The 26,147-nt window shown below is 43.8% G+C and overlaps 1 protein-coding gene across 1 annotated transcript in view; it reads right to left on the bottom strand.

Annotated features, from left to right (window-relative positions):
- MMS22L (MMS22 like, DNA repair protein) overlaps positions 1-24,911 on the bottom strand; it is a 125,151-nt gene extending 100,240 nt beyond the window's left edge. The window contains exon 1 of the mRNA XM_089665288.1: positions 24,678-24,911. Coding sequence (XP_089521414.1) covers positions 24,678-24,859 — 182 coding nt within the window. The 5' untranslated portion in view covers positions 24,860-24,911. The remainder of the gene's footprint in view (positions 1-24,677) is intronic.
- Between the last annotated feature and the right edge of the window lie 1,236 nt (positions 24,912-26,147).

Below are 26,147 nucleotides of genomic sequence, written 5' to 3'. Positions count from 1 at the left end.
CTTGGACAACTCTTCTGATAATGCTTTTCACTCCTGTCAGAAATTGTGCAAGGAACACCTGGTCCTGGCCGGTATATGGTGAAATTATGTTCTTTCCCCTTCCGGATTATGGCCCAACAATGCTCACTGGAACATTCAGAAATTTAGAAATCCTTCTGCAACCAATGCCATCAGTATGTTTTGCAACAATAAGGTTGCAAAGGTCTTGAGAGAGCTTCTTGCTTTTACCCATCACGAGATGTTTCTTGTGTACCACCTTGGTAATGAAACAGCTTTTTATAGGCCATCACTTGAGGGCGAACAAGCTGATATTAAATTTTCACTGACAAGGGGCAGGATTGCTTTCTAATTACTGATAAATTCAGCTGGTGTCTTGGCTTTCCATGCCTTTTTGCACCTCCTTTTCTTCATTTGTTCAATACCTTTTCATTTTGTCATTCCATTTTAGAACAAAAAACTTAATTTCTGAACTAATTTGTTTTAGTTTCTTTGTATGTATGGATCTCATGGGTTGTTACCAACATGTGGTAAAAATGTCATGTCAAAAGCACCTTTAGAAATATATTTAGCTATAAAAATAGTGACGTCTTCAATACGTATTTTACCGGATGTGTGGGTGTTGGTACACCTTGCTAGTGCCAAGAAAATATCCCCCACACCATTACACCACCAGCCTGAACCGTTGATACAAGGCAGGATGGATCCATGCTTTTGTGTTTACACAGAATTCTAACCCTACCATCTGAATGTTGCAGTGAAACTCAAATGCCCATTCTTCTCTGATATCAATGAGGTATCCACACAACTGCCGCTCACTAAATAGTTTCTCTTTTTCAGACCATTCTCTGTAAACCCCAGAGATTGGAAAGTAGATCAGCAGTTTATGAAATATTGAGACCAGCCCATCTGGCACCAAGAACCATGCCATGTTCAAAGTCACTTAAATCCCCTTTATTCCCCATTCTGATGCTCGGTTTGAAATTCAGCAAGTCGTCTTCACCGCATCTAGATGCCTAAATGCATTGAGTTGCTGCCATGTCATTGGCTGATTAGCAATTTGTGTTATCAAGCAATTGAACTGGTGTACCCAATAAAGTGGCTGGTGAGTGATATATATGTATGGTGTTAACGCATATACACACCATACATACCTTTATTTATTTAATAACGAAGTATGTATGCATAAAAAAAAAAAAAAGATTCTTATATTATCCTGCCATCCCTCCCAGCCCTAGCTAACTGCATTAATCTTCAAATAAATTTCTTTTCCTCCTTTAGCCCTGGTTCACACTGAATGCAACTTTAAAATTGCGCTACTTCACGTGATTTCAAAGCTGCAGGTCAGTGCAATTTGTACCTCTAACTTCATTAAGCAGACGTCAATGCAAATTGCAGTGAAATTGGGAAAAAGTAGAGCAGGAACGATTTTTGAAAAATCGGGCTACTTCAAATCGCACCGATTAAGACAGTGCCATAGAAATACATTGGATGCAACTTCAGGTGCGATTTGTATACCTCATTTCGCACATGAAGTTGCAGTGAGGTGAACCAGGGTTTAGGCTAGGTTTACACCTATGCAACCATCACACCTGTTCCTGCACCTGCAACCATCCACAGCCAAAATGCACTGCTCCTAACAGATGCACAGGGCTGCCATTCATTAATAGCACCCCATGCATCTAAAAATACAATGTGTTTGCAGGTGCAGGAAAGTGTGGTAACTTCCCTGCTGCTGCATTTTAAAAAAAGGTGCAGGAAACTTTATTCCTGAATGAAATGCAGGCACAAATGAATAGGCTGCCATGCGCACACAAAAGCGTCTTGCAGAACCACAAAGATGTGATTCAAGCCTTACAGCCCATCCTGTGTTACAAAGAACAGACCAACAGGAAGAGGCCCAGTTTTCAATCAGGAGCCACTGAAAGTGAGTGAATGAGTGGGAAATGATGCAGCGGGTGTCAGTGCAATCTTAATGACAGCCCAAACACAGTTCACAAATGCAGTGCCTGCACCAGATTACATGGTATAAAATGATCATGCTATCCAGCTGTGGTGTGGTTTCAACATTGGTGCATGCACATCTTTAGTGCAATGTGGCATAATCTGAGCCCATTCAAAATGAATGTGCTCAAATTGCACCACACTGAATTGCATGTGAATTGCACAGGAAAGCGGCATGGTTCCTGTGCAATTCACATGCAGTTCATAGTGTGAACTGAGGCTTAAAAGAGTATCTATCCCACTAAGATCTTTTGTTCTGATGGCAGGGAGACTTCCCCTCCATCATAATATACTGATCATTACTGCAGGCTATAGCCGGTAGCACTTATCAATGAGGGGAAAACCAGACAGGCTGGTTGTACAGAAGTCGATCAACCATTGGACTTCTGTACAACCAGCCTGTCCGTACATGGATCGAAATTCAGCCAGTCCCTGCTGAAGTGGTCGAATTTCGATTCATGTATCCAGCTTAAAGCGATTCCAAAAGGTTAATATTTTTTTTTTGTAAAATAACAAACATGTCTATATTTATCTGCTGTGTTCACTGGTTTTGCACAGAGCAACTTGGATCTTCCTCTTCTCAGGTCCCCTGCAGGCTCTCCTGGTTTTTCCCTTCTGTCAGGTGCCCCCACAGCAAGCAACTTGCTATGGTGGCACCCGCTGCTCAGTGTGTCCATGCACAAACGAAGCTGCAACTTGGCCCCCACCCCTCTATCTCATTGGCTGACTGGCTGTGATTGACAGCAGCAGTAGCCAATGGCTCTCGCTTGCTCTCAGCCAATGAAGAGGCAGAGACCCGGGACAGCCGAGGCCGTTATTTATACCGCTGGATCACAATGTGCCTCAGATAAGTATTGAGGGGGCTGGGGTAGCTTCCGCTCACAGGTTTTTTACCTTCATGAATAGAATGCATGAAGGTAAAAAACCTTCAGCCTTCACAACCACTTTATGAAAGTGGTCTCATGCAGTAACAAATATGGACCTTTCTGTCATTGAGGTCTACTGTCTCCAGTTTCTCAGCAAAGATGCCAACTGCTCGGCCATTAGATATGCAAGTGCTACAGACAAAGTAGGATTCTAGATGAACACCTACCCTGCACTGTCTTATAGTGTTGTCCTGAAGCACTTATTGAGCACAATGAGCTGCATTAGTTTTGTCACTAGGTGCTACAGTGAAAGTTCGTATTCTACACTGAAAAAAAGGTTTTAACACCTGGTCTGACTTGGTGTTAAATCCAGGGAATTAACACCATGTTTACACCAGTGTTAAAACATTTATTTTGGTCCTGAGGAGACCTTTTGGCCTCCTGCCAGTGTCTTCACTTATTATGACTCTGTTGACCTACATGTCTGTAATAATTTCCATATTCTCCTTTGTTTTGTTTGTTTCACCTGGGATGTCTGTGTTTAGTGGAGTGCATGTTCCTGGGTTTATCTTCCCTGGGTTTATCTTCCCTGCTTCCTGCAGCTGTCCTCCGGGTCAACCTGACCCATGTGATCTAGGTCCCTCCTACTGCCTATCTGCTCATTGCTCCCCTCGGGGGGCGATATATCTGTCCACGATTGAGTTATCTTTCCTATTTTATCCATATGTCTGTCTGTCTGTAACCCACAAAGAATAGATGTTTCTGTCCAGGAATGTAGGGGGCCTGGGTGATAAAACCAAACAGGTTGCTGTCTTCCATGTACTTAAACATTTAAAACCGTCTGTAGTATTTTTGCAGGAAACCCATTTGAAATCTGACACTGTCGGTACCCTCCGCTCTCATTTCCCATACAATAGCATTCCTTCCACTTCATGTTTTCCAGAGGTGTGTGTATCCTCAACTCTAACTCTATTCAATTTGTTCATGTGCAGGAGTGGATATGGAGGGCAGGTATATTTTCCTGCTGTGTACTTTGAATGAGTTTGGCTGCATAGTGGCTGCGGAATATATCCCTCCGCTCTACTCTTCAGAGGTCATTAAACGCTTAGCTCAATTTATGGCCAATCATCCTGATGTTCCCCTATTGGCGTTGGGCGATTATAACAATTGCTTACTCTCTAGCTTGGATAGATTGGGCAGTAGGGGTAGACAATTATCCTCTCAGCCTACCCCATTTGCTAATTTATTGGTGGAACTGGGCTTGCGGGATGTGTGGCGCATGAAGTATTTGACAGCAAAATGTTATTCATGTTTTTCTGCTACTCATGATGGGCTTTCACACATAGATTTGGGCCTTGGGAACACAACTATCCTGCCATATGTGTTTGATGCTGCGTATGAACCCAGGGCTCTGTCTGAACCCTTTCTGGGTCAAGCTACGGGTGTGTTATACCCGCTCTCGTCCGCTGTGGAAGGTGAACCCATTTTGATTGACACTCTTTTCGGAGTCTGAGTTGATTGCAGGGGAGTTGTCAGACTTTCTGCAGCAGAATGAAGGCTTGTACCCACCAGGAATGGTTTGGGATACAATGAAGGCCTTCCTGCAGGGCTTGATTATCCGGGAGATTTCATCGGTTAAGGGTAGATCTAGGGAGTGGGAGGAAAAGGTATGGTTAGATGTTCAACAAAGGGAGGTTCAGATGAGCCAAGAACCAAGCCCCTGTAATTGCGCTTCCTGGAAAGAGGCCCAAGCCCTTTATGAATCAGTGCTTACTCAAGTGGCAGATAAAAAGTGATATTTTTTGCAACAAGGGGGAAAGTACGGGGCACATTCTCTCTCTCATGGCAAAGTCACAACAAGGGGTGTCCATTATAGAAAAGATTGAGGATGCTGACCTGCACGAGGTATGCTAAAATCCTGAGAGTTTTTCATCACTTTTACGACGATCTGTATGCTTCGAAAACTGTAGCCATCCATTCTGAGCTTTGCAGTTTCTAGACAACTGCTCTTTTCCTGTTTTAATCGGAGACTGACCAGAGAGACCTGGAGATGCCAATTACTGTTGAGTTATCCGACGCTTTGGCAGGCACCCCCAGTAATAAATCTCCGGGTTCAGACGGATTGCCATTTGAAATCTATAATAGAGACGGTGCACAACTCCTCCCAGCATTACACAATGCCCTGAATGCCGCCATGGTAGGATATGGTTTGCCCCCCTCCATGAATGAAGCTGTTGTTATATTATTGAAGCCTGGAAAAGATCAATTAAAACCTGACTCCTACCGACCTATTTCCCTTCTAAATACGGATGCTAAATTGTTGGCCCAGGTTCTAGCTACTAGACTGGCGCAGATTGGTAATATCATACATAAAGATCCGTTGGGGTTTATTCCTTCTAGAGCGAAGGCTAATAATATTTGCAGACTTTTTTTGAATTTGTAAATTCAGGTGGATAATCCTGGGGGGGGGGGGGGGGGTCAATTTCGTCTTTGGATGCGGCCAAGGCATTTGATAGTGTGGAATGGTATTATGAGAAGTATTGTCTAGATTCAACTTTGGTCCCAAATTCATTAGCTGGGTGTCCTCTTTTCCCCCTTTTGTTTACTTTGGCGTTGCAACCTTTAGCGATTTTGGTGCGGCAATTTCCAGACATTGTCAGTTTTGCAAGGGGTGTTCTTTCGGAAAATATATCCCTTTATGTGGATTACACACTTATATTTTGGTGATACTTCCATATCCTTAGATGCTGTTATGTCCCTTATTCAACGCTCTGGTGGATTTTCAGGCTTTAAAATCAACTGCCATGAATCGGTGTTGATGCCCATGGATCCTGTAGAACTCCTCCTCCCAGCCTGTGCGCAACATATCCAAGTAGTATCTACATTTGAGCATTTGGGGGTGGAAGTCTCTCCTGATCCTAAGCAGTACATTTCTCTTAATCTTTTACCTCTACTTCATCAGCAAAAATTGAAGTGTAAGTTGGTGCAGACTCCCTCTGTAGGTGGTGGGGAGGGTCAATTTAATTAAAATGATTTGGGCCCCGCAACCTCTTTATATTTTTCATACTCTCCCATGTGGATTCCTAAGAAATGGTTTCATCGCATAGAGACTCAGTTTAGGAGTCTTATTTGGAAAAAACAAGCGGCAACGATAAAATTATCCACGTTGCGATATGGCAAGGAGTCATATGGGGGGGGCTGTCAGTCCTTCCATCCACAGCTCCAACCACGGACCTCTTGAGGCGCATCTGGAGTAGGGTAAAAGCGTCCTTTCATACTACTGGCTTTTGTTCCTGTACTCCCTTGTGGAACAATCCACAATATATAGAACTGGAGGGATCTGGGCCTGAACTTTGTATCTTAGCTGTGTTTGAGGGCAATCCTAAAGTCCTTTTCTTAACTGCAAATGGAATTTACATTCACACATAAGCATTTTTATCATTATCTTGAGCTACACCATGCGATACAGGCTCAGTCTTCGCTCACTAATTTCACATTGACAGACTCAGATTTTCTTAAGGATATCACTCAGGCAACCCATAAGAAGGGCATGATTTCTTGGGTATACTCCCAGCTATTGTCCACAGTACAGGATAAAGCTAGTCTCCAGAGCAGGGCGCATTGGTCCCGGGATATTGGAGAGTTTGCTAGAGATGTCTGGGATGCTGCCCTGGAATTTTTCTCCCTCTCATAAATTGTCCAATTGTTTATTCTCCATCAAGCGTATAGGACCCCTGTGCAACTGTATTGGTGGGGCAGGCATGATTCACCTGATTGTCCGAGGTGTAGAATCCAACAGGGCGATTTCATTCATATGCTCTGTCATTGCTCCAAGTTACATAGATATTGGAGTGAGGTTGTCCAATTTATTGCTCTAGTATCACAATATATTGTTCCCCAGGATGCCTTGCAATGTCTGTTGGGGGCACTGGACCAAGAACTGCTCCAACCAGGAGTGTATATTATGGTAATCTAGACTTTTATATCTGGCTAGGAAGTTGATAGAAAGGTACTGGTTATCAGCTCCCCCGACTAGTAAGCAATGGATAGATTACGTTAATTCTTTACTCCCATGGGAGAAACTCACATACCAACATCGCAACACTTATCGTAAGTTCCAGCAGGTATGGCAGGGTTGGCTGGATACACATGGGCTCACCCCTCAATTGATAATGGGCTGACATCTGCCAGTGTGACATTTTATCTCAGGTGTGTGGCTCCACTCCTCCCCTTGGGGGAGTTCATGGGCATCTCCCATACTTTCTGATGAGACATCTCGGGTGAGCCAGAGGTTGTTGTTGATGTTTTTTTTTTTTTTTTGTTTGAAGGCATGTTTTGGACTTTGTTCCTTTTCCCCATTTCTGGACAGGCACGAAAAAAAGAGTAAAAAGGAAAAAAGCAAGGTATTGTTAAGAAAGTTTTGGATCTTTGTGGTCTCTGTTTTTTTAAATTACTATTTCTGTCCATTACGGGATCTGTGTATCCACGTTGTTCTATTTGTGTGTAATCCTGCTGTTGCAATGTAATTGTGGATTCTGTAGGTAATGTTCCATTTTCTCTGTTATTTTGACAATAAAAGTTATTTGGATTAAAAAAAAAAAACTGACAATTGCGCAGTCATGCAACACTGCACCCAAATGAAATTTATGTCCTTTTTTTCCCACAAATTGAGCTCTCTTTTGGTGGCATTTGATCGCCTGTGCATTAATTTTTTGCGCTATAAAAGCAAAAAAAAAAAGGCTTAAACGTACACCTTAATTGCATAATGGCCTAGATACTGTATCTTTAAATTTTTTAAATAAAATAATTCCCGCCATACCACTTTTTTATGGTTAAGTAAAGGCAACATTTTTTTTCCCCCAATTTGAAATCGTTTGTAAAAAAGTTAGATCCTCTGTTAAATTTTTATTGCTGGGAGAATCCAACATTCTATTTGTCCTGCTGATTACTAAGTTGTTACTGGAATATTAAACCACTTGAGTCTCTGGGCCTCTTATTCCCCAAATCCATTTGCTGCACAGTACACTTTTTTAATTTCACCAATGTTTTGGTTACATACATTATACCGAGATGTGCATTTCATATCGCCCAGGACATGCAGTTCCGGGCGTCAGGCAGCTGGTTTTATTTACATTTAAGTCCTCCTGCGGGAAAGCAGCAGGGCTTGCATTTTATTTTTGCGGAGCAGACACCAGTAAACATGAGCAGATCTTTATGCTACACCAGATTTAACAGGCTCTCCACTCCTCCATGCTGCTTTGGTGCAGGCAGTCTCCTCTCTGCCAGCCTCTCACTAGGTCAGTGGCTTCCTCAGCCCATCCACTGCACTCGGCCCGTTCAATCCTGGCCATGCCCACACTTACTCTCCTTGGACACACTGACAAGCCGCCCTTCCCACACCCCTCACCTCAGCAGTCGCTCTCCTCTCTATTTGTATCCCTCCGTCTGCATACACTCTGCTGCAGAACACACACATGGCGAGTGGCCTCAGGACCAAGACCACCATACAGGACATGATATATCAGTGGCAACACACATCAGACTCTGTCCTATTACTATTTATATACTCCACCTGCAACATCAACACACAGCATTGTACTTTGTGATTGCTGAGCATAGGGATAATCAGAGGTGTCATGCTGAGTGTGGGGATGATTAGAGGTGGCATGCTACCACTGACCATCCCCATGCTCAGCAGGACACCTCTGACCATCCCCACACTCAGCTGTAGGGATGGTCAGGTGTGATTGCTGATTGAAGGGATGGTCAGCCTCAATTAACCCCTTGGTGCTGGCGCTTCCCGACCCTTTAAGGGTTTCAGAAGCCAGGAGGTGGGCAGGGTGTTAGGGTCACGTGAACGCCATGATTCGCTGTTACAGCGGTCACGTGATCAGGAAAGGTCATGATCACAAGAGCAGATCGGGACCTTTCCGTAACAGACGGGTGCTGGGAGCGCACAGGGCGAGTGCGCTCAGCACATTTTTTTTTTTTTTTAATTGCATGCAAATGTGCGGGTGCTCGGCCTCAAGGTCCAGACGCTGAGCAGCCGCACATTTGCGTGCACAGGTTAAATATGGTTTTGGTTAAAATTTTTTAAAATCATGACAAGTAGATTGGGATGCTGATTTAGTCCCTTGGACAAGTAGTTTTTTTGAAAAATTTCCACACCTCTGATTAGGTCTTTTAGCATGTGCAGTCAACATATTATACGTCAGCTTTTGGGACCCACCTGGCTGCCTGACTGACAGTTTATCAGACGCGCGCACACACACACACACTTAATCTACCAGCATATCTTTGGAGTGTGGGTAGTGACGTGGTTGGGATTTGAACCAGCACCACAGTGCTGCCAGGCAAAAGTGCTAACCGCTTAACTATTGTTCTGGTGGCTCTGCCTTTCAGCATTCAGCTCCCAACCAGGCCTGTCACGCCAGTGAGTGCTAGAAGATCAAAGCAGGGGACAATGACTGATCAGTTTTTTTTTTTGGGTTTTTTTTTTTTTTTACACATTTAAAAAGGATAGGATTTAGTGAAATTTGTATTCGATATTTGCTGTAAAGAATTGTATATATTTTAAAAGAGTTTCCCCCTCTTTTGTTCATGTGTTGGATTGTTTAACCGGTAAAAGACTTTTGGGGTGCAATATACCGCTGTTTCCCTGGGTTGCTTTTCTAGGGGTTGTTTTCATGACAATATCTGAACAGTGTTCATGCGATCTGTCAGCTCTTGGTGTTAGAGCTGGGGTGAGACAGCTGCAGTGGCACATTGCTGCAATATGTTGGGGGAAAAAAACCACAGTTACTTACCGGTAACAATCTTTCCAGCAAGGGGGGATGCCGACCTGGAAGACTCCTGGAACAACCGTTACCAATAAGTAACCGTGGTTTTTCCCTAAACATCTTCCAGGACGGCTACTACACGAGAGGATAAACAAGCAATGCTGCTAAATTTAGGGAGGGACCACTACCTGATGAACTTTCCTTTCAAACTCCAAATCCTAGCAACAAAGAAGCTACACTTGGTAGTGATTTAAAAAAGCGTGATTAATGGACCAAACCACCGCTCTATAGATATTTTCCCATGATGCATCTGCCCTCTCCACCCAAGAGGCTGCTAAGGCTCTTGTAAAATGTGCACACAAATTTGTACCACGTATCCATCTGGCAATAGAACTTTTGGAAGCACAAAGATGCTTCCTGGGTTCACTGAAAAGTACCAGATGACTAGATCATTTGAAATCCCTGGTAACTGGCAAGTATTCTAACAAACATCTTCTAACATCTAAAAACATCTTTCCATTTCTGGGGGAACTACAGAAACAAGGTAAAGTGACCACCAGGAAACAGTGAAAGTATGGAAACCTTAGGAAGGTACATAGGATCCGGCCCCAAAAGTGCCCTAATTTCTAAAATAGATAAGCAAGGATCCTTACATGAAAAAAGATTCAAGTCTCCCACCCTCCTGGCCGAGGTGATGGCCAACAAAAGGCCATCTTAAAAGGCAAGACAATTTAAAGAACAATCTGATGATGGCTCAAACTGAAGCTTTGTGAGAGCCTCCAGAACGAGGGTCAGATTCCATGGAGAAACTGTATTAAGCAGCTTATGGGTATGCCTTTCCCTAGCTACTAAAAAAAAAAAAAAAAACTTTTAACCAGGGGATCCTCCCTCAATCTCTGGTCCTTTTGTTTTTTTATTTAAATATTTATTAATCATTTTCACAGAAATAACAATAGAAAAATAAGAATAGACAATTACATCTCAAACATCATAAATATACAATTGTTTCTTATTTCTCCCTTAACCCCCCTCTTAAAACTTCTCGGAGGATATGGAAGAATTTTGTGATAAATTTGGCCTGCAGAGACAAGTGATATCTGCTTGGGAAGGGGAGGAGGGAGAGTTGGATATTTGTGGGACAGGAAAGTGGCAGCTGGTTAAAAGAGGAAATAGAGAATCAACAGATAAGGGGATAATGGGGAGGAGGGGGGGGGGGGGGGGGACGGTAAGCGGTCATGGGTAGAGTCGAACCCCTATAGAGGGATCAAAAGTGGAATATGATCCAAAGGCATAGGAGGCCTGGGGGGGGTGGGGAGGTAAGGGTGGGAGAGAAATGGATAATAAGGGCAATAATCTGCAGGATAGAGAGAGGTATAAAAATCAAGCGTAAAGAGAAGGAGGATAGTTATGAGATCTCCAGTTAGAAGGGAAAAAAAAAAGAAGGATATAAAAAGGATGGAAGATTTACAAGTTATTACTTATAATGTGAAGGGGTTGAACTGTCCTGGGAAAAGATTTAGATTATTTAAGGAATTACATCACCAAGCAGCTTCAGTGGTTTTTTTGCAGGAGACACATCTCGAGATAGAATCTAAGGTGAGGCTGAAATCTAGAGAGTACCCAACTTGGTATTATGCAGATTCCCCGATTAAGAGAGCTAAAGGAGTGGCAATAGGGTTCAGAAAAAATATAAGATTTGAACTGGACAGAAAAGTGGACCCAGAGGGGAGATATTTGTTTTTGAAGGGTAAAATACAAGAGGTGGAGTGTACAGTAGCGAATATTTATTGTTCAAATAAAAACCAGAGGAGTACTTGAAGGGTGTGTTAAAAAAGTTGATGGATTTTAAAGAGGGTTGTATAATAGTGGCGGGAGATTTTAATTTTTGTATGGATCCACAAAATGATACAACTTCTGACGTGCAGCGAGAGGGGAGTAGATCTTTGAGACTATTAAAGAAGGTGATCCATGAATGCCAATTGGTAGATGCATGGAGAATCTTGCATATGAAAGATAGAGATTATACATTCTTCTCTAATGCACATCAGATGTATTCAAGGTTGGACTATGTATTGATAGAACATCACTTTATAGATTCAATGGTTAAAGCAGATATAGGAGTAATGACGCTCTCGGACCATGCCCCGGTCGTATTGAGGATGGGATGGGGAAAGAGGAGAACAGAAGGGGTAGGTTGGAGGCTGAACGAGGCACTTCTCATGGACAAGGATACTGTACAAAGGATTGGGAAAGAAATTGAGAGATTCTTTAGAGAGAATGAGACAGAGGATGTGTCTAAGGCAGGGGTGTCCAAACTTTTTTCAAAGAGGGCCAGATTGGATGAAGTGAACATGGTGGAGGGCCGAACATTTTTCCGAACATTCTTTGAACCATTACAATTAAATGCAAATAAATTATTTTATGCCAAGTTAATTGCAAACGACATACTTTTAATTTCATAACATTAAGATCAACTGACAGCTGAGTTTTTACAATGTATTGAAAATAAATTTAAAAAAAAAAAATTACCTGCACTAATGTGAAGGGTGAAAAAGGTAGCTGGAGCTGAAGTCTCTGCTCGGCAGCCAGGAGGGGAAGAGAAACACACTTCACGCTGGAAGCCCGGCCCTGACGTCACCGCCCTCTGTCGCTCCCAGCGCGGCGCAGTCACGCACGCGCACTGCTCTCAAGCAGAAGACTGTCTGCCACAGAAGGGAGGGCCGTGCGACAGCCGCATTTACACAGACCAAGGAGAACTCGCCACAGTCAGGCATGCGCACTGCCCTCTGCTCTCAAGCAGAAGACTGTCTGCCATAGAAGGGAGGGCCGTGGGAGGGCCACATTACACAGAGCAGGGAGGGCTGTTGGAGGGCCGTATTAAACCGACCCCCGGGCCGTAAATGGCCCGCGGGCCGGACTTTGGACATGCCTGGTCTAAGGCAACAGTATGGGAGTCTCACAAATCATATATAAGAGGAATTCTGATTGCATTAGGGGCAAGAAAAAAAAGAGAAAGAAGAGAAAAAATTAGTGGACTCTTAAAGGATATATCGGAGTTAGAACAGACTCATAAAAATAGAATGGTAAAAGAAATTAAGCAGAAGATAATAAAAAAGAAAGAGGAACTGGAAACTCTGATGGAAGAGGAGAGAAGGAGAGTGTATAACAAAGTATTAAGTGAAAATTATAAATGGGGAGATAGGCCAGGAATATATCTAATGAGATCCTTAAGGAAAAAAAAAAAATAGGAATTATATAGACAAAATAAAGAGCCCCAAGGGAGAATTGGTCCACTCAAATAAAGAGATCGCAAAGATGTTTGTAGATTATTATAGGAAGTTGTATAATATTATCCCATACGAGGAAATAAATAATAGGGAAGAGGAAAAAAAAAAGGAAAAAAGGAAGATTTATTTAAAAAATGCAGGATTACCAAAAATAAAAGAGGATCAACTAAATTCCCTAGAAGCAGAGATCACACAAGAAGAGATAAAGGTAGTAGTAAAAAATATGGAGATGGGGAAGAGCCCAGGACCAGATGGGTATACAGCAGGGTACTATAAAAAAATTTAGTGAAATATTAAATCCCAAATTAGAAAAATATATGAATGCCCTGGGAGGGGAGATGGACATGAGGGGAGAATCTTTACAGGCTCATGTAGTTCTGTTACATAAAGAAGGGAAAGACTCCTCACAGTGCTCGAGTTATAGGCCCATTTCACTGTTGAATTTAGACACTAAGATATATGCAAAAGTCCTAGCGAACAGGTTGAAGGAGTTTATGCCTGAATGGATACATGGAGACCAGGTGGGCTTTGTCCCGGGAAGAGAGGGTAGAGACAATTGGTTGAGATCCCTGATGCTGATACAAAGAGGTAAAAAGGGGGAGGTACCGGTAGTGGCCCTTTCAATTGACGCAGAAAAGGCCTTCGATAGAGTAGACTGGGGCTTCATGATGGACACCTTAGAAGCCCTGGGAATTGGAGGCAGAATGAGGAAATGGATTGGAAAACTGTATAGTAAACCCTCAGCAGTGGTAATAGTAAATGGGGAAAAAACAGAGCCCATCGGGATGTCAAATGGAACAAGGCAGGGCTGCCCTTTGTCCCCCTTATTATATGTTCTGTCAATAGAGCCTCTCTTATCAACAATAAGGAAAAAAGGAGATATAAGGGGAATTCAGATAGGAAGTATAGAACATAAGGTGGCAGCTTTTGCTGACGATCTGCTGTTTTATGTGGGGAATCCCAGGATAACACTCCCAAACCTAATGAAGCTGCTGAAGGAATATGGAGAATTTTCAAATTTAAAAATTAATGCAACACAAACGGAGATCTTAAACATAAATATCCCAAAGAGTGAACAAGAGAAAATACGAGAAAAAGAAGAATTTCCCTTTATTTGGAAAGAAAGAGATATAAAATACTTGGGAGTAAGGCTTAGCGCGTCGTAAAAAACCTTGTATAAGCTAAACTATATTTCATTACTAAATGAAGTAAAGGGCGAATTAAAAGCATTAGAGAGAGGAACCCCATCGTGGATAGGACGTATAAACCGGGTAAAAATGATAATCGTACCAAAAATTTTATATAGATTCCAAATGATACCAATTAAACTCCCGGAAGCTTTCTTCAAAGTAATAAAAAAAATGATAACGGGATATATTTGGAAGAAAAAACCGAGGGTGTCCCACGAAATATTAAGTAGAGATAAAAAGAAGGGAGGTTTGGGAGTTCCAGATATAAAGAGATATTATAAAGCAGTAATATTAGGGAGAATCTTTGATTGGACATTTAATTTAGAAAGGAAGAGTTGGGTAAAAATTGAGAATACACTTAGTGGAACTAATTTGAATAGAATAATATGGATACCGACACAATATAGAGGATTAAGGGAGGATTTGAGTTTGTACACTGTAAATGTATTAAGGGAATGGGATAAAAAACACAAAAATATGAAATGGGAATTTAATTCTATACTTATGCCACTAAGAAATACAGAATTTTTTACACCAGGTAGAGAAGAGATAACAGGTAGATGGTTTATAAAGGAGGATGTCCAACTCAGAGATATAATTGGGGATGGGAAATTGAAGACCTTTAAAGAGTTGGAAAAGGAAAAGGGAAACATCTTTACTAGGTTAGATGACTGGCGTTATTATCAATTAAAATGTTTTTGGGGAAACCTCCCAAAACCCCTGAGACCCAAAAAGGATTGGAATTTGTTTGAAAGGTTGTTGGATGCACAGGGTGATGGGAAACACGGAATAGCTAAAGTATATGGAATTCTCACAGATTTGTACACAAACACTAAACCATTGCACATTGTGAATTGGGAAAGAGATATGGGGGTGGTGTTAGATGAAGGAAAACAGAAAAAAATAAATAGATTAGTTCATGAAAATGTAAGCTTGAGGGATGTGGAATTAAATTATAAATGTTTGACAAGATGGCACATTGTTCCGAGTGTGGAGGGTAAGATAAGTGCGGAGAGATCACAGCGGTGTTGGCGAGAGTGTGGGGAAGTAGGGACAGTTTATCACATTTGGTGGGAATGTCCAATGATTCAAATATTCTGGAAAAAAATAATATACTTAATAGAGAACATAACGGAAATGAACATCGGGTTAGATCCTGGGATATGCCTGTTACATAGCTCAGAGCTATCAGTTAGTAAATATAAGAAATTAGGTTTGGGGTACTACTTGAACGCAGCAAAAAACCTGATCCCTAAGTATTGGAGAAAAAAAGAAATACCGAAAGAGGAGGAGTGGATAGAGAGAGTAAACTGGACTAAGGAGAGGGAGAAGACATATTATATTCAGGAAGATAAGATGGAATTATATCTCGCAAAATGGGAAAAATGTTGTAACAAGTATGAGAAAGCGATAAGTAGAACGTCATAGAGAAACAACTGGGAAAGATATGCTTGCTTTAGATACAAGACAAGGAAATGCAGAGTGGAGGGGGGGGAGGGGCTAAGGTTTTAAGAGGGGGGTAAAGGGAGAAATAATCTCTGGTCCTTTTGAATAATGTCTCTAGCAGCTTTGCACAGCTAAAGAATGACATTTTTGTCCATTCTGCATTGCAAAATAGCTCAAGCTCAGAGTCGGATTTGATGGAGAGCGTCTGGACAGCACTTTTCTCCATTGGATTTAGGTCTGGACTTTGACTGGGCGATTCTAACACATGAATATGCTTTGAACTAAACCATTCCATTGTAGCACTGGCTGTATGTTTAGGGTTGTTGTCCTGCTGGAAGGTGAACCTCCACCTCCAAGTTTTCCTTCGAAGATTGCCCTGTATTTGGCTCCATCCATCTTCCCATCAGCTCTGACCAGCTTCCCTGTCCCTGATGAAGAAAAGCATCCCCACAATATGATGATGCCACCACCTTGTTTCACAGTGGAGATGGTGTGTTCAGGGTGATGTGATGTGCAGTGTTTGTTTTCTGCCACAAATAGCGTTTTGCTTGTAAGCCAAAAAGTTAAATTTTTATCTCATCTGACCAAAGCACCTTCTTCCACGTTTGCTGTGTCCCCCACATGGCTTCTCGCAAACAGGACTTCCTATGGCTTTCTTTCAACAATAGCTTTCTTCTTGCCACTCTACCATAAAGGTCAGATTTGTGGAGTGCACGACTAATAGTTGTCCTGTGGACAAATTCTCCCACCTGACCTGTGGATCTCTGCAGCTCCTCCAGAGTTATCATGGGCCTCTTGGCTGCTTCTCTGATTAATGCTCTCCTTGCTCGGCCTGTCAGTTTAGGTGGACGGCCATGTCTTGGTAGATTTGCAGTTGTGCCATACTCTCTCCATTTTCAGATAATGGATTGAACAGTGCTCTGTGAGATGTTCAAAGCTTGGAATATACATTTTTTTTTTAATAACCTAACTTTAAACATCTCCACAACTTTATCCCTGATCTGTCTGGTGTGTTCCTTGGCCTTCATGATGCTGTCTGTTCACCAATATTCTCTAACAAACCTGAGGGCTTCACAGAACAGCTGTATTTATACTGAGATTAAATTACCCATAGGTGGACTCTTATTTACTAATTAGGTGTCTTCTGAAGGCAATTGGTGCCACTAGATTTTACTTAGGGGTATCAGAGTAAAGGGAGCTGCATACAAATGCACACCACACTTTTCAGATATTCGTAAAAAATTTTGAAAGCCATTTATCATTTTCCTTCCACTTTGTGTTGGTCTATCACAGGGGTCCTCAAACTACGGCCCGTCAAAGACATTTATCCGGCCCGCCGCTCCAACTAAAAAATAAAAAATAAATAAATAAACTGAGATGGCTGGCAAATAGCTAGGCTACCTGGAAGCCCCTGATTTCACCTGCTGCAGCCAGAGGATCAACAGGAGAGGAGGAGAGCACACCAGGCACCATGTACAGTGCTCTACAGAGTACAGCACATTTTAAATATTGTATTGTTTTTTTTCCACTACAAATAAGATATGTGCGGTGTGCAAAGGAATTTGTTCATATTTGTTTTTGAACTATAGTCCACCCACCAACAGTGTGAAGGTCAGTGAACTGGCCCCCTGTTTAAAAAGTTTGAGGACCCCTGGTCTATCACATAAATTCCCAATAAAAAACATTTACGTTTTTGATTGCAACATGACAAACTGTGGAAAATTTCAAGGGGTATGAATACTTTTTCAAGGCACTGCAAGTACCAGTGCTCCCTTACCTCAGCAGCCAGGGGCTTGGACCCTTCAGAGGAGGTACGTGGCTGGCAAGCTGGCTTAGGGGGTGTCCGATCTTGGCTCCACAACTTCTCCCTCCTGCATGCTGAGGTGTTGCAGGCCACAGCAACCCTATTCCTGAGGATATTCTGGAGTCACCAATGCTTTTCTCCTATGGAGATGCGATCCTCATAAAGAAAGACAGCACCTCTCCTAAAAATGCTGACGCTGCCACCTTGGGACACCCCTCTGGCTGCCTCAGCCACCGCCAGACGTGACGCATTGACGCCATCTTGGAGGGACCCGGGAGACACACTATGCGGATCACCAGCAGGGAAAAACAATCGCCATGGGGAAACAGAATGTTCCAAAAGAAAACCCCCTCCATGACCATCTTCCCCCGCTAGCTGCCATCCTGCCTCCCAGGTCAAAGAAGTGCTTCTGCAGTCGGTCCACAGCACATAGGGGAGCGAGTTCTAGATAAAATAACAAAAAAAAAAAAAAAACTTTTCAGTGAAAATCATTCCCCTGAGGCCATACCCAAAAGTAGGCTCCTTAGGAGTTTGAGAGGGAACAAAGCAGGCAACCAAAATTACCTGCACAGATATAAAACAAAAAAGACTAGCGATGTGTTCACCTGGGTCAGAAACCAGCACAGACCTGTCCCAGTTCCAAACGCTCAGAAGAAAAGACTGCAGTGGGCGTTGGTGGAATCTTGCCCAGGGAACAGCCGGGAAGCACAATGTCATAAGACCCACTGCCTTCACGATGTCCCTTATTGAAATGACCAGATTGTTCTGCAGCCCTGCCAGCGCCTGGTCTATCTTGAGAATTTTCTCCTATAGAAGGAAGATCTTCCTTTCTACCGAGGAAATCTCGTACACCGGATAGGTAACTCTTGAAGGGAGGTAAACATGACTTGTTTCTGTTGATGAGCCACCTCAGATTCCAAAAGGAAGTCCTGAGCAACCCGCAGATTCTCTGTCAACTGTTGGTAAGAACTGGCCATGAAGAGAAGATCATCCAGATAGGGAATGACCATAATAGACTTCATTCTTAGGAAGGCCAAGGCCTCCGCACTCTTGTAAAAATTGTTGCTGCTGAGGCCAGACCAAAAGGCAGAGCCCGACACTGCCAGTGGTGGATCTCTGTACCAATCCTTAGGCATTTCTGACATGCATGCTGTATGGGGATGTGAAGATACACATCCCTCAGGTCTAGTGTAGCCATGAAAATCTGTGTAAAGGATGTTTTTTTTACAGGGAAGAATGATTCCATCCTGAAGTGTTTGTATATTAGAGCCCGATTTGAGAGAGCGCAGGTTTAAGATAACACGAAACGTGCGTGAGGGCTTTTTCACCAAGAAAACATGGGAATAAAATCCCATCCCCTACTTGTTCCGGGTAACCCGAGTAAGGACCTGTTCAACCAAAAGGTCTCCAATCAGGCCACATAGAGCTGCGCCTTTTCCCAATCCCTGGGAAGGTTGGTTACCAGATACCTGGCGGGGGGACTGGAGTCTAACTCCAAACTGTACCCCTTTCCTACCAAGTCCAGAATGTACGGGTTCGAGGAGATTGAAGCACACTGGAGGGAAAAAGGTCCCCCACAGTCTTCCTCGCACTTGGACGCTCTAATTATTGAGACTTGGTGGGGCCCTGAGGAGTATTGAATAAGATTCCCACCCTTACCCTTGTTCTTGTGCCCTGTCCAATGTTTCTTAGGTTAGACATCCATACTTTGCTGGCCCTGCGTTTTTTGGCAAAAAAAACCTCCTGGAGTAAGATTTCTTTTTTACTCACTGGAAACACCCTCTTTTTATGAGCCATATGCTCCAAGGCTTCCTGGAGACCTGGACCGAAAAGGTTATCGCCTGAAAAGGGTAAGGCACAAAAGGTGAATCCCCTGCCCAGGTCTTCAATCATAATGCCCTTCTTGTCGAATTCACCAGGGCAGATGTTCTTGTGACTAGTTTAACTGATTTGGCGGAAGAATCAGTAAGGAAGCCTACCGCTCTAAAGCAGCAAAGGAAAGGATTTCAATATTTGTTGCCTGGAAGTCCTCCCTGCTAAGTGATGTGCAAGTAAGCCAGCACTGGCGACAGTTTCCCACAACAAGAAATCTCCTTTTAAGACAACCTGAGAAAAAAGGCTCCCTTTCAGGGTTCTCCCACTCCAGCTTGATGGTATTAACCAGGGAACTATGGACTGGAAAGACCCTAGTCTTTTTTGGATGTAGACACTGATACATGAGGTCATGCTTAGACAAACATACATCCTCCTCCTCCTCCTCAATCTCTAAGGTTTCATAGATAGCTTTAAAGAAGGTCATCTACATTAATGATCAATTTGTACCTGGAAGCCCTGGAGCAGCAACCTTCTCTATCGTCCTCCTCTGAGCCAGACCCTGCTTTCGAGGAAGCAAAGGATCTGAGATCCTCTTTGTTAATGGAAGTGAGGACTCTATGGCAGGTTTTAAATTACGCATCCTTAATTAGACTATCCACACAATTGAGGCTAAGGGCTTTTCCCAAGCTGAACCCAAGTTGGCCGCACAAACTGCACACTCCCTTTTGGGGGCCCGATTCTATGTCTCATCTTGGGTTTTAACTTACAACAAGCAGAAACACAATACAGAACATAAGCCGGTGCTGGGGGAGAAATAACAGAAGTGTGCCCCACCGTCACCTGAGACTCTGACTGGGAGAAAGACTACCTTCAGGAATCAGCAAGAGGGAGACACCAAGTCCCCAAGCCTACCTGAGAGGAGCCGGTGCCCAAGGATCCTCAGTCCACTTGCTGGGGAGGCAGCGCCCTCCATTCTGTTCCTATGGTGTGGTAGCCACAGCCTCTGCTGGATCTCATTTACACTGCACCAGCCACCTGAGCACACTGTTGCCCATGTGGTCATACAGACTGAAACCACGTGTCTCCCGGCACCCGGTGATGACATCACTCCAACTGGAACGTCCAGTCAACAAGCTTGGAGCACAGCTGCTCCGCCTACAGGAAATCACGGCCGTCTGCCAGGCGGTTAGGACACTGAGCCGGCTAGTCCTCTTTGGCGGTGGCGCTGGACACCACCAGTGGTCCTCCTAATCTGAGGACTGGAAAGCAACAGGCGCGCAGCCCCACTCCTCTTTTGCAATGGAGGGATCAAGCCAGGCAAGGAGGAAGTAACTTACCAAACAAATAGAGAAGGTGAATCTCCTTATTGGGGACACAGACAGCAATATAAGCCTGACAGATACAATAGATTACACTGAGCACCTCATCACCCATCCATGAATTAGTGAAATCAATACAATATATGTTAATTGCCCCTTTAATGTGTGTATACACTCAAAATCAAAACCATACAAAAGAAAGGTCTGGCACTTCACATAAACCAAACGTGTTATATACCATTAACCAAATAATATAATTAGGATTGCCATAAAAAATCCCACACCGTATAGTGTGCAAACAAAATCTTCTGGCGCATAATACATGTTCTCATGCAAATCCTCCTAGTGCTCCACCACCGTGTGCCAATATTAATGCACTCACCAACCAGCCATGATCCCCCCAATTAAGAGAAGGTCAAGTGTGCTTGTTTCACCGGTGCTTTAGACCTCAGTGGGTTTCTTCTCCATTTTCTCCCCATGTTATTTCTAAGTATCCATATTCCACAACACAGAATCGTCATAAGCCAAGGGAGATAGATCTCATAGTGTAGTATTTTTTATTAATAAAATCAGACAATTTAAGAAAACAAGGGTACCCAGTACCCGGCACCAACACACTCAGCTATGCTCTATCACCACCATTCCGTTCCTTCTACATATTTTGTCGGACTAGCGTCCTCAGGAACCTCCAGAGGACGCCAATCTGGTGAAACAGGTAGAGGCAGAGCGACACGTCCGCTATTGGGTCTGCAGACTTGAAGTTGCTTCTGGTTCTGGCAATTGGAGCGGGGGTGACAGAGCATAGCTGAGTGTGTTGGTGCCGGGGTCCTGAGAAAAGAGAAAATGTGAATGCACCCTTGTTTGCTTAAACTGTCTGACCTTAACCGCCTCCCATATAAGGAAATGACGGGCGGGCAGCGATTCTCTCGTTCTGGGAGGACATCATACAACTATCTCCCACTCTAGCTGTGCATGCGTGCCCTTGGGGGCGTGCGACACTCAGTGGTGTGCTGTGTCCCTGGGACACAGCGGATCACCAATCACAGTAAAGAGCCGATGACACTAGCTCTATCATGTGATCAGCTGTGTCCAATCACAGCTGATCACATGTAAATAGGAAATGCCGGTTATCGGCAGTCCTCTCCTCATGCTGACAGCGCGTGAGGAGAGGACAGTTGGTAAGCGGCATTCCTCAGAGGGGACATCTACATTGATCTTCAGGGCACTGATGATCAGTGTAGCCCCATCAGTGGCACCTGTCAGTGCCCATCAATGCCACATACCAGTGCCCATCAGAGCTGCCTTTCAGTGACGCCTAACATTGCCATATATGAGTGCTGCCTTTCAGTGCCCATCAGTGATGCCTGGCAATGCCCACCATTGATACCCATCAGTGCAGCCTATCAGTGACCATCAGTGCAGCCTCATTAGTGCACATCAGTGAAGGAAAAAAAAATACTTATTTACAAAATTTAATAAACAAAAACTAAGAAAAAAAAATTTTTTTCCTTCAAAATTTTCAGTCTTTTTTTAGTTTGTTGGAAAAAAAAGAAAATTAAAAACCCAGTGGTTATTAAATACCACCAAAAGAAAGCTCGGTCTCAAAAAAAAAATAAAAAAATAAAAAATTTTGTTTGGGTACAGTGTTGCATGACCACACAATTGTCATTCAAAGTGCAACAGCGCTGAAAGCTGAAAATTGGCCTGGGCAGGAAGGGGGTAAAAGTGTCTGGTAGGCAAGTGGTTAATAATAAAGAAATACTACACTATGAGATCTATCTCTCTTGGCTTATGATGATTCTGTGTTGTGGAATATGGATACATAGAAATAACATGGGGAGAATATGGAGAAGAAACCCACTGAGGTATAAAGCACCGGTGAAACACGTGCTCTTGACCTTAATTGGGGGATCATGGCCGGTTGGTGAGTGCATTAATAGTGATTGAGAGATTACTTGTTTGCAAAATTTTAAATAGAACAAAAAAAAGGAAAACTTTTTTTCAAATGGTTTTCTCTTTTTTTTGTTTATAGCACAAAAAAAAAAAAAAAAAAAAAAAAAACACCCAGTGGTGATTAACCGCTTTAGGACCGCCCTATAGCAGATATACTGCTACAAGGTGGCACCTGTGCACAGGATCACGTATTTATACATGTCATTCTGCATTCCGAAGTAGGGGGCGCACCCAACCTGCATAGCCATTTGCGGATGTCAATCACCAGGTCCTGGCCGGTAATTACCCGCCGATGCCCCGTGTTTACAGAGCATCTGCGACGGGGAGGAAGATTGTTTTGTCTACAATCTTCCTCCCAGTTAGCTTGAGCACACTGCTCGGGATGGATGTGCACAGTACAGCTATCCCGATCAGTAAGTTTACAGTGAAGAAAACACCCCCTCCCCCTAGTAAAAACACTCCCAGCACACAGTTAACCCTTTGACTGCCCCTCACAATAACCCCTTCCTGCACAGTGTCAGCGCTTTTTTTTTTTTAGCACTGATAACTGTATTGGTGTCACTGATACCAAGTTAGTTCCCCCCCAGTGTCAGAATGTCTCCCTCAGTCCTGGTAAACGTCGCTGATCGCCGCCATTACTAGTAGAAAAAAAAATCCCATTATCCATACCACCATTTGTAAACGCTGTAACTTTCACGTAAAACTGATTAATTTACACATATTGGGATTTTTATTTTTAGCAAAGATATGGCGCAGAATACATTTTGGCTTAAATTTATGACAAAATTAGATTTTTTTTTATTTTTTACTGAACATGTTTAACCACTTGCCCACAGGACACTTATACCCACTTTGTGCCCAGGCCAATTTTCAGCTTTCAGTGCTATGACAATTGCGCAGTCATGCAACATTGCACCCATATGACATTATCATTTTCACACAAATATAGCTTTCTTTTGGTAGTAATCACCAATGGGCGTTTTATAATTTGCACTATAAACAAAACGCAAAAAAAAAAAAAAAACGGTTTTCTTTATAAAATTTTGCAAACAAGTAATTTTTCTCATTCACTGATGTGCATTGATGAGGCAGCACTGATAGGCAGTACTGATGATACGGCACTGATGAGCACAGGTGGGCAGCACTGATGATCAGTGCCGATCCCTTCGCTGACAATTCAGCTCTCTGCAGTACTTTCCTCACGCTGCAGCCGATAACCAGCAACTGTATGTACCTGGTGATCTGCTGTGTCATTGGATACAGCTGATCACGTGGTAAAAGGCAGCTGTGATTGGCCATTTACCGTATCACGTGATCAGCTGTATCCGTAGGGGGGCGTGGTAAAAAGCTGCTGTGATTGGCCATTTACTGTATCATGTGATCAGCTGTATCCGGGGGGGGCATGGTAAAAAGCAGCTGTGATTAGCCATTTACCGTATCACCTGATCAGCTGTATCCGTAGGGGGGGGGGCGTGGTAAAAAGCCACTGTGATTAGCCATTTACCGTATCACGTGATCAGTTGTGTCCATGCGATCACTGGGGGCATGTTCTAGAATTACATTGTCCCAGAACCAGACAACCATGCTGTATCCGTCCTTCGGGTATAGCGCGGTAGGGAACTGGTTAATAGCAAAAAGTCCAAAATATTGTTTTTTTTTTCTCAAAATTGTCAGTCTTTTTTTGCTTATAGCGCAAAAAATAAATGCACAGGCGATCAAATACCAGTGAAAAAAAGCTCAATTTGTGGGGAAAAAAAAAGACGTAAAATTTCATTTGGGTACAGCGTTGCATGACCATGCAATTGTCAGTTAAAGTAATGCAGCACCGTAACGCAAAAAATGCAAGTGGTTAAATACCACCAAAAGAAATCTCTATTTGTGTGAAAAAAAAAATTATAAAAATGTCACATGGGTATATTGCATGACTGCACAATTGTCATTCAAAGTGTGACAGCGCTGAAAGCTGGCCTGGGCAGGAAGGGGGTACAAGTGACCGGTAGGTAAGTGGTTAATTCTACTATATGGCTAATGGTACAACACGTTTGGTTTATGTGAAGCGCCGGACCTTTCTTTTGTATGGACAAGCCTGACAGGGGTTCTAATCCCTCCCCACCATCTAAAATGACGTTTGCCTTGAGTCGTACTTTAGCGAAAGCATAGGCTCTGCACACTATGGACACAGTGCTTCCGTCACTCAGTATGTGAGCCAAGCCTCACCTCTTCAGAGTGCCGCTGGTCAGATAGGAATCGAAGGAGAAGCTCTTCCCGCCATCTCTAGCCCCGTCCTGGGCACAGGAGAAGCGCGGTGGTATGCAGTGTTGGCTCCCCCCCAGCTCCGGGTTCTCGGAGAAGTACGGGGAGAACGGGGGAGTGAGAGAGCCGACGAACTCTTCACTCATATTGCTCCTTCTCCATACACTACCTTCCCGGGACAATCCTTCATTCGGATCCTAGCTCCGCCCACCCTCACATGGCATCACACCGACTACAGCCACTCAGAAGCCGCGCTTCTGACACTAGCGAGCTTATTGATTGGACAGAATGCAGTGCGGGAAATGGCAATGCATCTGTGGACTCTTCAGTACTGAAGCAGCGTGTCCAATAAGGTTTGTGTTAGAAGTAAGGGGCGTGCATGAAGGCAGCGGGACAGCTGGGAACCTATCACCGGCTTCCTCCAGAGGTCACATGATGCACACAGGAACAAGATTTGTGTATGTGTCTGTGTATTGTTTTAGGCTTCATGTACACGAGCAGCTGCTAAACTCCAGTGTAGGAGCTTTTTGCCATTTTTTGCCAAAGCTCCTAAACTCAACTCCATAAAAGCCTGTGTGTCCATGTACACATAGGTGTTTAACAGAGTTTAGGAGCGGCAGTGTTTAGGTGACGTTAAGGGCTCATGTACATGGGACGTTTGGAAAACTTCTGAATGATGGAAACTGATGGAATACGTAGGTTAACTAGTTGCCGACCGCAGATAGCCGAATGACGGCTGCACTGCGGCCGGCCAGTTCTGAGTGGACGTCATATGACGTCCTCCCAGAACGCGCTCTGGGGCGCGCACCCGACGATCTCCGTGATCACTGTGTCCTACGGACACAGCTGATCACGTGCTGTGGTAAAAAGCCAATCACAGCGGCCTTTTACCACGTGATCAGCGGTGTCCAATGACACGCTGATCAGAGGGAAATGCAAGTGCCGGTTCTCGGCTGCACTTTCCTCACGCTGTCAGATCGTGACGAAAGTACTGCCGAGAACCGGCAGTTGTCAGAGCGAGGATCGGCACCGATCATCAGGGCACTGATGATCGGTGCCCAGCAGTGCCACCCGCAAGTTCCGCCTACCTGTGCCCAGCAGTGCGCCCACTAGCTCCGCCCACCTGTGCCCAGCAGATCACCCGCCTGTGCCCAGCAGTGCACCCACCTGTGCCACTCTGCAGTGTCACACACCTGTGCCCAGAAGTGCCACCTACCTGTGCCCAGCAGTGCCACCCACCTGTGCCCGCCCACCAGTGCAGCCCAGCACTGCTGCCAGTCAGTGCCCAGGGGTTGTGCCAGTCAGTGCCACCAGTCAGTGCACAGCAGTGATGCCAGTCAGTGCCGTCTATCAGTACCCATCATCAGTGTCACCTATCAGTGCCGCCTATCAGTGCTGCATATTAGTGCCGCCTATCCGTGACACCTCATTAGT

This window comes from Staurois parvus, unplaced genomic scaffold (genome assembly GCF_062004578.1).
Source record: "Staurois parvus isolate SC_StPar_1 unplaced genomic scaffold, SC_StPar_1.0 ptg000048l, whole genome shotgun sequence".
NCBI lineage: Eukaryota > Metazoa > Chordata > Amphibia > Anura > Ranidae > Staurois > Staurois parvus.
The sequence above is the reverse complement of the archived record's forward strand: the minus strand, read 5'-3'. Positions and strand labels throughout refer to the sequence as shown.